The following is a 14,387-nucleotide window of genomic DNA, read 5'->3' as shown; positions in this document are numbered from 1 at the left end:
TTCCAGGGCTGTCCTGGCCTTTGAGGGAGAACTCATCAGGGCCAAGCCAAGCAGCAAACTCTAGACAACTTGTTACCACATTACTTGTATGACTCACCCAGGGGCCCTGCTGCATGCCACTGTTGATCAGTAGCACCCCATGAAAGCCAGTGCAGGGTAGTAGTTAGTTTCAGACTAAGATATGGGAAACCCAGGTTGAATCACTACTCTGCTAGGGAAGTTCACTGGGTGACCTTGGGCCAGTTACACAGTCTTAGCCTAACTTACCATACAGACCTGTTGCAATGATGTATGAGGGAATTATGTAAGCTGCCTTGGGTCACCATTGTGGAAAAAGTATGGTATAAATAATGTAAATACATAGTAGACGAAATTGAAAGATGCAGAAAAAAGGTGGGTTTGTTGGGGTGGGTGGAAAGGGGAGAAGGAAACAGGAAAAGGTGAGCATATGGGGTTGACAGGAGGAGAGAAAGAGGAAATGATGTGAGGAAGGAGATACAGGGGAAGATGAGTCCCTGAAAATCATTGCAGTTCCTCATAGTGCAAATGGGTCAGTTTTCCCAGGCAGAAGCTGCCAGGGGTGAGAGGAGGGAAAGTTGAAGGGAGGGGCGGATAAAGGTAGGCTGGTTGATGGGTGGGAAGAAGAGAAGGAAGTAGGAAAGGGAGGAGGCTATGTGGGCTTACAGGGAAGGGAAACAGGAAAAGTGGGAGAGGGGAAAATGAGATGCCCCCTGTGAGTCCCCACTTGTATTATGTTACTACTATGTAAATACATGCCTAGCACTTACATTCTGAGGCAGCAAATCTTCACTGAACCGATGAACACTATTATGAAGGGAAAACATGTACAACTCCATGTACTGAATGTTGTTTCTTAAACCAGTAATTTCCAGAGTCCATGCCATATGAAGTAAAGAAAATAAACTAATAACAGGTATCTATAGTCTGAAAGAAGCCATTTGGAGTGTATCTCAGTCCAATTTGCTGCTCTGACCTTGCCTCTTTCCAGTCATTTTTCACACTGGATGAGAATCTGGGAAACCCAGATTCAAATCCCTGCTCGGCAATGGAAGCTTCTTGGGCAAGCCACATACATTTAGCCTAATTTACCTCATAGAGCTGTTGTAAGTACATTAATGAATAAATAATTGTGCTCCGCCTTTGCATGGGGACATTTGATCACTTCTGGTAAAGACAGCAGAATTACCTGCTCTCTCAGGTGGCTGCTTGTTGAAGGAGTTTAGTGCTTTGCCTTGCCCAGAACACTGATTTGTGTGCCCAGAACACTGACTCGTGCTGCAACACAACACACAGGTTCTCTCAGATGACTCGAACACGCTCCAAACCTTGATGTGTTTAAGAGTGAAACAAGCCTTCAATTTTAATTCCTTAAGAAAGTATCATAACTCTGGGAAACCCTGATAAAAACTTAAAATGAAATCATTACAGGGATGATGCTAAGGGCCCATTTTTGTTCCAACAGAACCTTCCTCACTGCACTCCAAGTGAAAACTGCTTAAATTTCACCATCAATTATATCACCATCAAGTCTTTCATGAACTCTCCCACTAAGAAGAAATTAGTACCTTACAGTAACATTGAAGGTTACTATCCTACTTTACATAAGATAGGGGAAGGGGATATCCTTTTTTGGCATCAAACATGGAGTGTCTGGTTTAATATTAGTGCTTGGGAGGGGGAAAGTGGGAAGGCTTCTAGCCCCACTGGTGGGCCTCTAGATGGCACCTGGGTTTTTTTGGCCACTGTGTGACACAGAATGTTGGACTGGATGGGCCATTGGCCTGATCCAACATGGCTTCTCTTATGTTCTTATGTTCTTATTGCATCTACAGGCCCCAGTTTTTTAACCTGTCTCTTAAACCCTATTACCTTAAGCTTAGAAAAACAAGGTAGCAAATAGGCTAATGAAAAATTTGTGAAGGGGGCTGACTTGCAAGAAAACATTGCAGTTTAAAAAAAATTAGGTAATTGCTGCTTCTTTACAATAAACACAAAAAACATGATAAATGATTGGGACACCAAAGGCTTCAGACAAGGGTATAAAACTACATGAAAAATTGCAGTCTTAATTCAGAAAGGCAAGTGTCTTTATTTCCATATCAACAATAAAACAGACAGATCATAAATGAGCTTCTTGAATTTACCATGCTAACTCCAAGGTACATTCCCAGTCTGCAGAAAATATGACTTTTTATCTCTGCTACTTGGACATGCACATCCGACTTGTGGGATATGCAACGTGTCAGTGTGCACTGTAACTAGAACTTGGTGTAGCATTATACATTAAAAGTGCAGACTACTCAAAAGTTCCTGGAACATTAGGATGCTACTGTTCCTCTCAAACTCAGCCTGCAAGAAAACAACAGTGAGGACTCTAGAATTCCACAGGCATAAGGAGGTTCTGAAAGGCTAATATCTTCCCCAGCAGTCAATCAGGATAGGAATTATAAATTAAAAGAGGAAGATGCAGGGAACCCAGAAGATGACATTCACAACAGAGATTCTAGATGAAGATTTACAAAATGGATCCAGAGCAGAGGAACTGCATGCCATGGACAAAAATATATAGCTTGGCCTCTGAATACACTAAAGTCAACACTAGTATTGACAGAAATTTCTGCTGTCTACAACTAAGTAAAATCAAACATGCCTCACAAACTCCCTTGCGAGAAAGTCTGAATTCCAGCATATAAGGTTTTGCATTTACTGGTAACCAAGAGGATATACTTCTTCCTTATAGATTAACCACTGAATACCCATAATGCAGCTGCTTAACTCTTCAGCTTCTCTCCATCCGTTTTTTATCCCAAATTACCCCACTGAGAAAAACAGAAGCATCATTTGTAAACTGGAATAACTCACCAAGTTTTTAAACATGAGGCCCTATTCTAGCTAGCTCTTCTCTCATAATACCTTAAATTAAAATGAAGAACAATCCAGTAATACGTGCATCCTACATACAAAGATATGAACTCTTGCCAGATGGGGCAAAGTACTAGCTTCTTTATTCAAGAAAGGGTAAGGCACCATCTCCAAAGAACCACAAGGTTCATGCCAGACAGTTTAGTTAATTCTGACTCAGAGCAAAAGGCTGAGTGTAAGAAAGAGCCAGGTGCACAGCTAAAATTACATTCACCAATAAAACTCACAAAGGTCACATTTTGCCATAACTCATTCTCTCCTTTGTAGCCGATTTTCCTGTCACAAGGGAAGGAATAGAAGTAGGAAAAATAAGATGTGTTTGTCTGGGAGCCCTGAGGGTGCAGTGCTGGAGGTATATGGCAGGTTGCTGAATTCTCATTTATCAGCCTTAAAAAAGATGGAGTGATAAATGCATAACCGGCCCTTTAATATTTTATGCAGGTGCTAAAGTGACTTAGCTGTCAGCTTCCATACATCACCAGCGGCTGATAAACCAGCTTTCGTCACTTCAGACTAGGGCTTTTTACAGTTTCATTCTCTGCTTCATTCCCCACCCCACCCCCCTTTAAACTATGCATAGCATGACTGAAACTGCTCTGACGGTGGTTGCTTCTGCTCTCTCCAACTTTGGGTTATGTTACCTGATGTTAATTAAAACCATTCTACTAACATCTCTACAATTTTGTTTTCACAGACATAAAAATAATTTGGACCTGACTGAACAGCAAGCATGCGCCTTCACTGACAAGTAAGCAACTGGCTTGTCAAGACAGTTTTACAAAGTCTGTAGTGCAATCCTAAGCAGAGCTACATCCTTCTGTGCCTACTAATTTCAATGGACTTAGAAAGGTTAACTCTGCTTAGGATGGCACTATTAGTGAAATATAGAATATTGCTAATGATGGCTGTTCTAGTTCAGGAAGTCTGAAAGAATCTTCAGCAATTAAGATTAGAGAAGGAACTTTGTAAATAAACCATACTTACTCTACCTTACAAGAGTCCCCCCCCCCCAATACTTTTAGGTGAAAATATATTATCAAGAAACTAATAATATAATTCTGGATTGGGAAGCATGCCACTAGCTATTACTACATCAAAGACTAACTCTTTGGATCTATTTATACCCACATTTCCTTAAGAGTCAGACATCTATGTCAAGCTGCTTCTAGGATTCTCTGAATTCCAGCATTTGACTTGCAAGAAAACCTTCATACAAGTCCTTCTGAAGATACAGGTCCGGGAGAACAAAATATCCATCCAAGATTGACTTTCTAGATCGTTCTCTAACCCACTTCCTGATAAAAAGAGCATGTATGCATTGATTAGGTGCTGGCACATCTCAGCAGCCCCCTACAATGCCCTTCTTACCTCGGAATCCTCCTTCCAGTAGGGTGGTGGCACGTATCCTCTTCTGTCCACACCATTCATACTCTTCAAAGCGATTCTCATTCTCAATGTCTACAGCGTCATCCTCGATCATGCATGAACCTTCCCTCTGGTTTGGTAAAAAGAATAAAAGGACTGAGCATCATCTTAGTGTCTTGGGTAAAGAACTATACTAGTGGAATAATTTTCTTTTCTGTGACAGATACATGGATAAGGCTGACCAATGGCAGAAGTAGGCATAGACAGGCTGGCACATAATACAGGGGTTCCTAACAATGTAATCAGTTTGCTTCACTGGAATTAACTGTGACCAATTTCCCACTCATCCTAGGCCGCTCTGACGTGTCTTTTTTCTGTGCAGTGTCCTTCCGATTTCCCACTATCTGCCCCGGGGCTTCAGCAAAGATCGGCGTTTTTGTGCGGCAAAGAGAAACTAGTTTTCAGCGGTTTCTCTTTGCCGCACAAAAAAATTGCTGAAGCCCCGGGGAAGATAGTGGGAAATCAGAAGGACGCCGTGCTGAAAAGAGGAGTGTCAGAGCAGCGTAGGATGAGTGTGAAATCGGTCAGTGTTTTACCTCAAAAGGTAATGGAAGCTCCTGGTTATCTCCTCCTCCTAACAGCAGAGTTGTTAACAGTACTAAGCTTTCAATCTTATTTACATTGACTAAGCTCAGTACAAACCAGGGCTGTTTCCCAATGCAGCCTGACAGAGCTCCATGGTATGGGAGCTGGGAGACCTGTCCCCAAACCAAAAATCCAGATCCTAGGTGATGTCACAGAAAGTAACTCTCACCACTGAGGACTTCTAGGCATTGCTGTCCTCATTTTATGGCACTATGGGCATTATGATCAACAAAGACTCCCATGTCATTGCTATGAAAAATGATCAAGGCAACCAATTTTTAAACCACAGATCAGAAGTTAGGATTTTTAGGAGATCTCTCTCACATGAGTAGATGTTCCACACTGGGATACCATATAACAATAACTGTCCTGTAACATCTTGACTCAAGGCAGAAGACAGGAAAACTGAGCTACAGATATGTTGGAATGGAACTATACCATTCCACATCAGGCTTTAGGATGGCTATTTGAAATGATTCTTCAGATTAGCTTGCATGGAAGTATAGCCTACAAAGCAAAAATAATGTATTTCAAGCCACTTGAGGATGCTGTTTAACCACCCACTACAGTTTGATTCTAGTTCTGAAGATACGATTCAACTCACCAACTGAAGTCCCAGCCACACTAACAATGTTCCTCAACTGTCAAACTAACAGCCCTTAGACAATTGCATTAGAGATTGCTATACAGTCCACCATGATCAGAATGTCAAACTACTCTTCAATAGTAAATCATTCAATGCCCTAACAAGTATTTTTACCATAAAAATACAAATAGAAACAGAGAGCAACTGTCTCACAAGATGACTGTTCTGTACTAGAACTTGTTCAATTACTTTCTCTAAAAACGTGAGATTAGAGACTGTGATCATAGGTAACACCTGAGTATCAAGAAGTTTTATTACGACATGAGAAGCATTTGGCCTGCACCTTCCTAACTGTTTGTAATCCAATCTATACCTTTGCCACTACAGCTCTGCTGTTACTAGCAAATCATAGCTGCTCAAGAAAAGATAAACTTAGGGTCCGACAAGCCATTAAAGCCCCACCCCAAGCTTAAAATAGTTGCTGAGCCTGCTGTCCTTCCTTATTTGAAAGGCCAAAAAGACAATAAGACTGAAAAAACCTGCCAGATAGGCTAAATCAGGGGTCCCCAACCCCCAGTCCATGGACCGGTACAGGTCTGCGACCTGTTGGCAACCGGGCCGCAGATTGAGGCAGAGACCTTCATCTATTCCTCATTTAAAGACCCCTATGGGGGAAGGCAGGTATGGGATGGGGGCAGCAAAACCCGCAGCACCCTCACCCATCTGTGGAAAAATTGTCTTCCACAACATCGGTCCCTGGTGCCAAAAAGGTTGGGGGCCACTGGGCTAAATCATTCAAACTATTTCCAAGACAAAGATCTGGTACAGATCTACAAAACAACTTTCAAACCTGTGGTCTTCACTCTGCAAGCTTGGTTCTATCCAGATCACCAGCACAGCAGAGAGTAAGAAGAAAGGAACGAGAGTGGCAGCAGGGAACCCTTAGTGCTTCTACCTTTTCAAGGCATTGTTCGACATGCCTACTCCTCTCCTCCTCGGATCCTGAGAGAGGCCGGCTGCAGAGGGGACATACCTGCCCTTCATCTTGCTTCCGTCGTTTCATTTTCCCAATCCGAGCTGCACAGGAAAAGCAGAAGTAAAGAAGAAAAACCCAATAAATTATATTTATATGTATATATTATGAGCAGATCTCTAGGGCTAATGCTCACTCCCTTAGCTCTTAAGCCTCTGTAATATCCTAGCTGCTTCTTGCAAGGAAGAAATGCTACAATTCATAAGACTAAGAACCTATACTCCGTATATATTTTACCAAGGGCATCTCAGAACCTTTTATGAGTTTAACTCATCTGTCCCCTATGAACTAGACCCATTTTGCCAATCTGCTGAAATAAAGGAAAAAAACAAACCAAGAACTTTGCTATAAAGAGAGCATGTTAGCTTTGTTACCCTTCTGGAATATCTCTTCTTCCCTAAGAATCATAATTTTATAGTTACTTTCATTACTACTTGTAAATGCCACACCTTCACTGAAAGGATGCCCAAATAGGATACATTCTCCTGCATTCACCTCAGGACAAATTGTGTTTTGCCTTTATAATTCTTAATACCATTCCATTAGTATTTTAGAATACTCTAGCAAAAGATTTTGCTACTACAGACTAACAAAGCAACCTAAAAGACACCCTAAGAGAAGACTTCCATTGGTATAAAGGGAAAGCACAGGAAATCTGCTTAGCTGTGATGATACCGCAAAATTCAGCCTCTCTCAAAATGATTCCTGATGCTTCTACATAATTCTGCTTACAGGATAAGCAAGTTTCTGAACAAAGAGGGAAAAATACCTAAACGAAGGCAGCAGAAAAGAGCAAAGTCCAGCAGCACCATAAAGACTAACAAAATTTGTGACAGGGTATGAGAATTAGTGAGTCACTGATCACTTCTTCAGAATCTGAGGGCAGTTTCTGATCAATATTTAGGACTATATCATGCTTCCAGTGTTCAGAAGAGCCCACTTCACTAACATGCATACTTAAACTCAGTTGCCAGTTTTTAAAATATTATAGATAAATAGCATATCATTTATCCAAACACAAACATACAGAAAACAACAATACGCTTGGGGTGGGGGCACGAAATAGAAGCAGAACTACCTGTTACAATTTTGTGCAAATTCTGTGCAAATACAAAATAATCACAATTCAAAACAGCAGTAACTGGCAACAACAGTTTCTTCATTTTACTATGCTAAATTCCAATATTTCTCAAAACTCCTACCATCAAATTTGAAGCCAAAAGTGAAAAGTATATAGATATTGGTCTGATTGTCATAGAACTAAGAAAAAAAGGAGAACATAGCTTTGTATAATGGATAGACTTTTTCCTTTCTCCAACTGCTGATTTATTTGAGTTATCATTAAATATGGGCAAAACATCTGGAATTTGTGCATTAAAGCAATGTCTATCCTTAAGAAGGCTTTAGGCACATATTATCAGATATCTCAATCACAGGCAGGGGGAAATGAGCAGCTTAATTAATAAAGAAGGTCAAAATTCTGATGGAAGCCCAAAAAAGAGCCCAAGGAAATCCTGCATGGTAATAAGAGATGACAAGACAGAAGTTGCTCAGCACAGTAACAATTATTGACATTGCAAGCTTCAGTGTGAATTGCAAAAAGTATAACACATGACAACTGTCCAACAAAATGCTGCAAACCAAGTAAGAAAAAAGGATCAAGAACTAGTTTTAGAAAATAGAATGGTGTGTATGTGTGACAGGCAGGTGACAATAAGCAGCTGAAAGCTGTTTGCAGGAGTCCATGGAGGCTCTCTGGAAGAGTCAAGGCCTTAACACAATAAAGTTGTCCATTACTATTTCAGCCTTTTCTTTGAGGCAAGCATATAAGCATGTTCTGAAGGATCTGTGGAAGGTAAAAGTGGTCCCCTGTGCAAGCACCAGCTGTCTCCGACTCTGGGATGATGTGCATCATGATGTTTTCACAGCAGACTTTTTTATGGGGTGGTTTGCCATTGCCTTCCCCAGTCATCTACACTTTCCCCCCAACAAGCTGGGTACTCATTTGACCGACCTCGGAAGGATGGAAAGCTGAGTCAACCTCAAGCTGGCTACCTGAACCCAGCTTCCGCCGGGATAAAACTCAAGTTGTGAGCAGAGAGCTCAGACTGCAGTACTACAGCTTTACCACTCTGTGCCATGGGGTCCCTAGACTATATACAACAATAAACCTTGCAAATAAGCAAGGGACAACTAGTCACACTCTCTGATCCACTTACCTGAGCCTGCCCCAACATTCTTTTCCTCTGACTTACTCTAGTACTCTTCCCCTCTCAAGACACAAGGGGGCTAGAGCGTGTCCCTTCCTTCACAGCTAATGCACATTCTAAATAAATGGGGAAAACCCACACCATACTGTTATGCTGTGTTTACATCAGAATAAGAGGAACTTCCATTGTTTATCACTCTATTTCTCTTGAAGAAAGAGAACAGAAAAAGAAAACCAGCCACCTTGTACACTGTGTTTTGGACAGTACCTTATCTCAGACAGAGATCTATTAGGGTGGTACCATATGGGATCATTTCCCCAACCCACCCATTTCCCACAAGGAGAGGAGAAACAGATAGTGTATCATACAGCTTTAAATTCAGGGATTCTGTTCTGTATGTGCCTACTCGTTTATCTCTTCTAGGAAATAAGGAAAACAAGTTGCCTTCAGACTGTAATTCTGTCTTAAACAGGGCTCTCTGTTAGAAAGGCCATCTACTGGGCTGTTGCTTTCCCTCTTCTACAAACTCACTTGGTCATTTGGAGGCAACCCTGGGGAGTGGTTATTTGCAAGTTGGTATTAAATAGTCCAGGCTAGTCCAATTTCATTTTGGAAGCTAAGCAGGGTTAGCATCTGATGAGCTATTTTACTGCAAAGGAATTTCAAGAACAGAATGAGAGAGAAATTGCTGAATTACAAATTATCATGAAACTTAGAACAAACACCTCCCCAGGACTGAACAGGGATTGGTTTTTTATCTCATTACATATGCTAAACCAACTCTCACTGAGTACAGCTGTGCATCCACTGTGTTCCAATGTATTTTTCTTTTAGAACAGTGTATCAGAATAATGTTTTTTTTGCGTTGACATGCTCAAATGAGGGATGTGAGCTGTTTGTCTCATTACATATACTAACCCATCTTCCACTATACTTTAACGCACCCTGTTTTTCTAATGGTTAACTTATATTATTTCTCTTTTAAAACAGTGTATCAGAATATTTGGGGGGGGTTGTTTGTTTTTTTGTATTGACATACTCAAATGGGAGATATTGACTGTTTGTCTTATTGCATATACCAGCCCATCCTCCACTGTATTTTAATGTCTTCCTTTTTTTCTAATGGCAAACTATAATAGAAGTTATAACCTCTTGAGAAACCATGCCCTCCATTTAAACGAACAAAGCCAGAATGTTTCCTAGATTTATGGCACTTCACACCTACAACAGCAGTCTGCTTTTTATCACCCTCCAGTGTTGTTTCAGCCCTGCTTTGTTCTAACACTAGCAAACACAGATCCCTATTTGTGATTCTTTTACTCTGCTTAAAACATTCCCATGATTCTATGTACCAACTCACTGCCCACTTATATTAAAAACTGCTGCTTGCCATTCCCATTTTGTCTGATGAAGTTTGCTTAAGAGCATAGGAAAGCTTATATTCTGAATAAAACTTAGTTGCTCTTAAAGGTACACTTGTCTACTGCTTTGTTCTAGAGTTAGTATTTGGATGGGAGACCACCAGGGAAGTCCAGGGTCACTAAGCAGAGGCAGTCAATGGCAAATCATCTCTGAATGTCTCTTGCCTTTAAACCCTATGGGGTTGCCATAAGTTGATGGCAGTTTACACACACACTAATTGCCATGTTCAGTGGACATATGAAGGGAAGGGTGGAGGGGTTCTTGCCCTTCTGATCAGCAGCCCAATCCAAATTATGACACGTAGGGAACAAAATTAATGCCACTTTGGAAGTCAGAAAGACTTTCCCCATATCTCACTGACTCATGTCTTTATTTCTACAACCTTTTAGAGTGAGGCTGGCTGTGAATCATTTGATTTTAATAATATTTTTCAATGTCCTAGAGGAGCACATGCTACACATTTGTACACTTCGTTGACATTCTGGACCATTGCTTATTAAAATTGTTTAATACAAATTCTATGGCATAATATTCTGCTTCAAAAGTCTGAGGTTAGGATAGCTGAAATGGTAAACTACTATGTAAAAATTGATGGTTCATAGTTTACAATTTCTATAGCACTTCAGAGTCTACTTAATGAAGAGACTGAAATGCAAGTAAGCTTTGCAAAACTGGTTTCATCATTACAGTGATCTGCAACATTACTGAGCCTGTTACATGTTGACAGATTTTTCTGCTGTTAATACTTGCATGCTACAATAACACTTTGCATGCAATAAGTGATCTGATTTTATTTCTGGCCAACAAGTTTTCTGTGGGTTTCAGACAATAAAAGTGTCTTGCATCAGATGTTCCCCCAGCCAACTGTAAAGCCCTCTTTATAGTTAAACAACAGAGGGATGAAAGAGGAAAGGATAAAAAGTTTCTAATACTTTTCACAGCAGCTTCACACAGGCAAAGGTGGGTTCAGAGACTGAAAATGGAGAAATTCTGAAGCCACACTGAGCAGAATTTCCAATTGCTGCCATGGAGTTCAGCTATCACTTCCAATCAGCCAAGGAGGGATGGAGCAGCCCTGGAGGAAGGGGGGCAACGGCTGAGCTGTCCCGAAGGGGAACAGCTCAAAAGAACACACAAGTGAAACCACAGTATTGTTAATTAGTGCTGATAGATGCAATCATTTCTAATTAGCTCGCTAATCCTTCTCTCCTATCCTGTTGCAAGAGCTAAGAGGAAGCCTGGGTTGATTTTTCCTTCCCTTTAAGTCATGAAGATTTCAACTCACCCCCCAACAAACCTTTGAATAAAAGCAGTAGGAAAAGAGACTTTCATGTAAGTTTTCCTGACTGCTGATACAATCTCTTATTCTACTCTTCTAAATATAGCCTTGTTATTTTAACAACATAAGAGAACACAAGAACATAAGAGAAGCCATGTTGGATCAGGCCAATGGCCCATCTAGACCAACACTGCGTGTCACACAGTGGCCAAAAAATCCAGCTGCCATCAGGAGGTCCATCAGTGGGGTCAGGATACTAGAAGCCCTCCCACTGTTGCCCCCCCCCCCAGCAACAAGAATACAGAGTATCACTGCCCCAAACAGAGAGTTTCAACAATACACTGCGGCTAATAGCCACTGATGGACCTCTGCTCCATATGTTTATCCAAGCCCCTCTAGGAGTTGGCTATGCTTGTAGGGATACAATGAGTTTGTTTTTATTAATACTGCAGAAATAATTATGCCAATGAACACTGAACCAAGGTGTCCTTAATGTCAAGCAATTTCTCTTATCAACTTTCCTCTTCCATAGCAGTCATTGTTTTGCCTACACTACAGTAAACCTGGCCCCAGACTACTGTGGAAAGACATCTCTGCTGAACTGCTGCTAAAGACTTACTAGAAAATCCAAAAGAAAACTTCCTTCCTACTCCTAGCACACAAGTGTGAGTCTCTATTTTGGTGATCCAAGGTATCAGAATTGCTTTCTTAGGAGACAAACTGCTAAGGGGCTGCTGTGGTAAAGGTAGCCACACTTGTGTTTGTTTCCCTATTGCTGTCTAATATGGAAGACAGAAGGTCCTGCTAGAAAACAGGCAGGCTTCTCATGAAAACTGCTGGATCTGGATTTCTTTTCTTAACTTGGAAGGAATGCTCTGCCTGCCTGCATCTTGCACTTTAAGCTTGCAGCTGACCTCTTTAACTCTTTTCTAACAGCAAGCCTGGGGGCTTTTCTTAGTAACAGTAAGCTTTGAAATTTATGTGAACCCTCCCTTCAATCTATATCCTGTCAAGGGATGGGCAAAACTGAGAAAATGGTTTAGGGTTTGCGGAGTCTCACAAACCACAAACCTCCACGAACCTTTCTATTTAACAAACTGGTTCAAGGTTCATGATGCAGCATGGCTAGCAAAAACCATTTAAAGGGATCTTGTTAAATGCCTTTTGCAAGCTGCACCACAGCTTGCAAGTGAACTGAGTTCTGGCATTTATTTAAATGCCTTCTGAATTCACTAATCGAATTGAGCAGATGTTGTGGAGCAGACTGGAGAAGGCATTTAAAGAGACTGTTGTCTCTTTAAATGTCTTCTTCAAGCCCTGCAGCCAGTGCTAGTGTGTCTACCAACATGAACCACAAAAACATCCCAAAGTCACGTGGGAGTTTTGTGAGGGTGGGATGGCACAAATAGAGGTTCGTGAACCACAAACTGGGGCCAATGCATGATGAATATTGGTTAATAATTGTTTGTGCCCATCTTTATTCATGTTTGAATATACAGATATATATACACACACACACGCTAACAACTGTTCTTTCTTGTGATCTGTACCCTATCTATGCCAGGTACTGTGCTCTGTAGAAAAGAACCCATGTATATGCTTTCTAGTTCCCCAGATACAGTTCTAGCTATTTGTCTGTTCTGGAGTTCCTAGTCTTACCTGTATGCTGATAAGGATAAGAAACCATGCTGTAAGAATCAATGCTGAAAAGAGGTCTTCTAGTAATTCTGAATAATGCTGTATTTTGGGTTGTGTCTGAAGCGAAACCAGACTGAAATATTTAGTTGTATAAATTCAGAAAAATACTCAGGAGGGTCCATGAGACTTGAATTATTCCTCATGATGGGGTATGTAATCCACACATTCCAATGACACATCTTATATTTGAACAGCCACCCATGGCCATAATCTGAGTTTAACTAAATCTACTGATCAGAGCCACATGGAGCTCTTTTTGCACACTTGGGGGACTTCCCAGATGTGCTGAAAAATCTGAAGTGTTTTAAAAACTACACTGAGGGTTTAAATCCCCCCCCAAATTAAAAAAGTGTTCACCTAACTGTAGTGGAATTTATTAATATGGGCCTGAGTTTCTGTATAAATACCATTAGTCTGAATAAATGCTAAAAGAGCTTTGCAGTTTGTTAATTTTTTTATTTTATTTAGAATTTATATCCCGCCCTTCCCACGGGTGGCTCAGGGCGGCTTCCAACAATAGATCCAGCATGTGAAAGTCTTTTAAGCTAGGGCTGACTTGGCTTTCCAATGTATAAAATAATAGTTTATATTTTTCTGATGTTATACTTTTCTTCCCTGGCACCCATGGGTTACCTCAATGTGGTCTTGACGGATGAAGGTCTGTAGTACATGACTTACCAATAACACTTGCTAACACAGGGGTCACAGTGCTGTACTCCCTATGTGGTCAAATATAAAATCAAAACAATTAAGTTTATCAGTAGAAGGCTCCTAGATTCTCAGAATGGTCCTTGATATGATAACTATTACTCTGTTTATCACATAATACCCTTTCCTATCTATGGTGTAAGTTCACATAACATCCTTTCTTATCTATGGGAAACCTGTACTGGAGATTTGCTTCTGCTAAGAAAGCGTTGTGCAGACAAGAGTCATTTTGATTGAGCCTATCAGTCTGGAGAGTATAAATTGATAAACGTTTGTCTCCTTTAGACTGGCTGTCAACAGCTCCTTGTGAGACCTTGGTGACCAGTCCAGAATGTTCTGTATTTCTGAACCTCTTAAGATGATACACATGCACTAAATCAAGTATCTTTAATGAAATTATGATATGTTGAATATGAGATGATATGCTGAATATTGAAATGTTATGCTTTCTGACCTCTTAGGTTGATACATGTGCACTAAGTGAAGTACTGGGCTTTT

The 14,387-nt window shown here is 40.8% G+C and overlaps 1 protein-coding gene across 6 annotated transcripts in view; it reads right to left on the bottom strand.

Annotated features, from left to right (window-relative positions):
* Window positions 1–14,387, bottom strand: part of RNF220 (ring finger protein 220) — a 537,115-nt gene that overhangs the window by 84,025 nt on the left and 438,703 nt on the right. For 4 of the 6 annotated variants that reach the window (XM_060231695.1, XM_060231697.1, XM_060231700.1 and 1 more), the window contains 2 exons: window positions 6,495–6,616; window positions 4,312–4,438 (listed from right to left, as the gene is read on the bottom strand). In XM_060231695.1, coding sequence (XP_060087678.1) covers window positions 4,312–4,438; window positions 6,495–6,616 — 249 coding nt within the window. The remainder of the gene's footprint in view (window positions 1–4,311; window positions 4,439–6,494; window positions 6,617–14,387) is intronic. The other 2 variants (XM_060231698.1, XM_060231699.1) reach the window with 1 other exon arrangement.

Source organism: Heteronotia binoei, chromosome 2 (assembly GCF_032191835.1).
Source record: "Heteronotia binoei isolate CCM8104 ecotype False Entrance Well chromosome 2, APGP_CSIRO_Hbin_v1, whole genome shotgun sequence".
NCBI lineage: Eukaryota > Metazoa > Chordata > Lepidosauria > Squamata > Gekkonidae > Heteronotia > Heteronotia binoei.
Note: the sequence above shows the minus strand (reverse complement) of the source record. Positions and strands in the feature narration are given on the sequence as shown.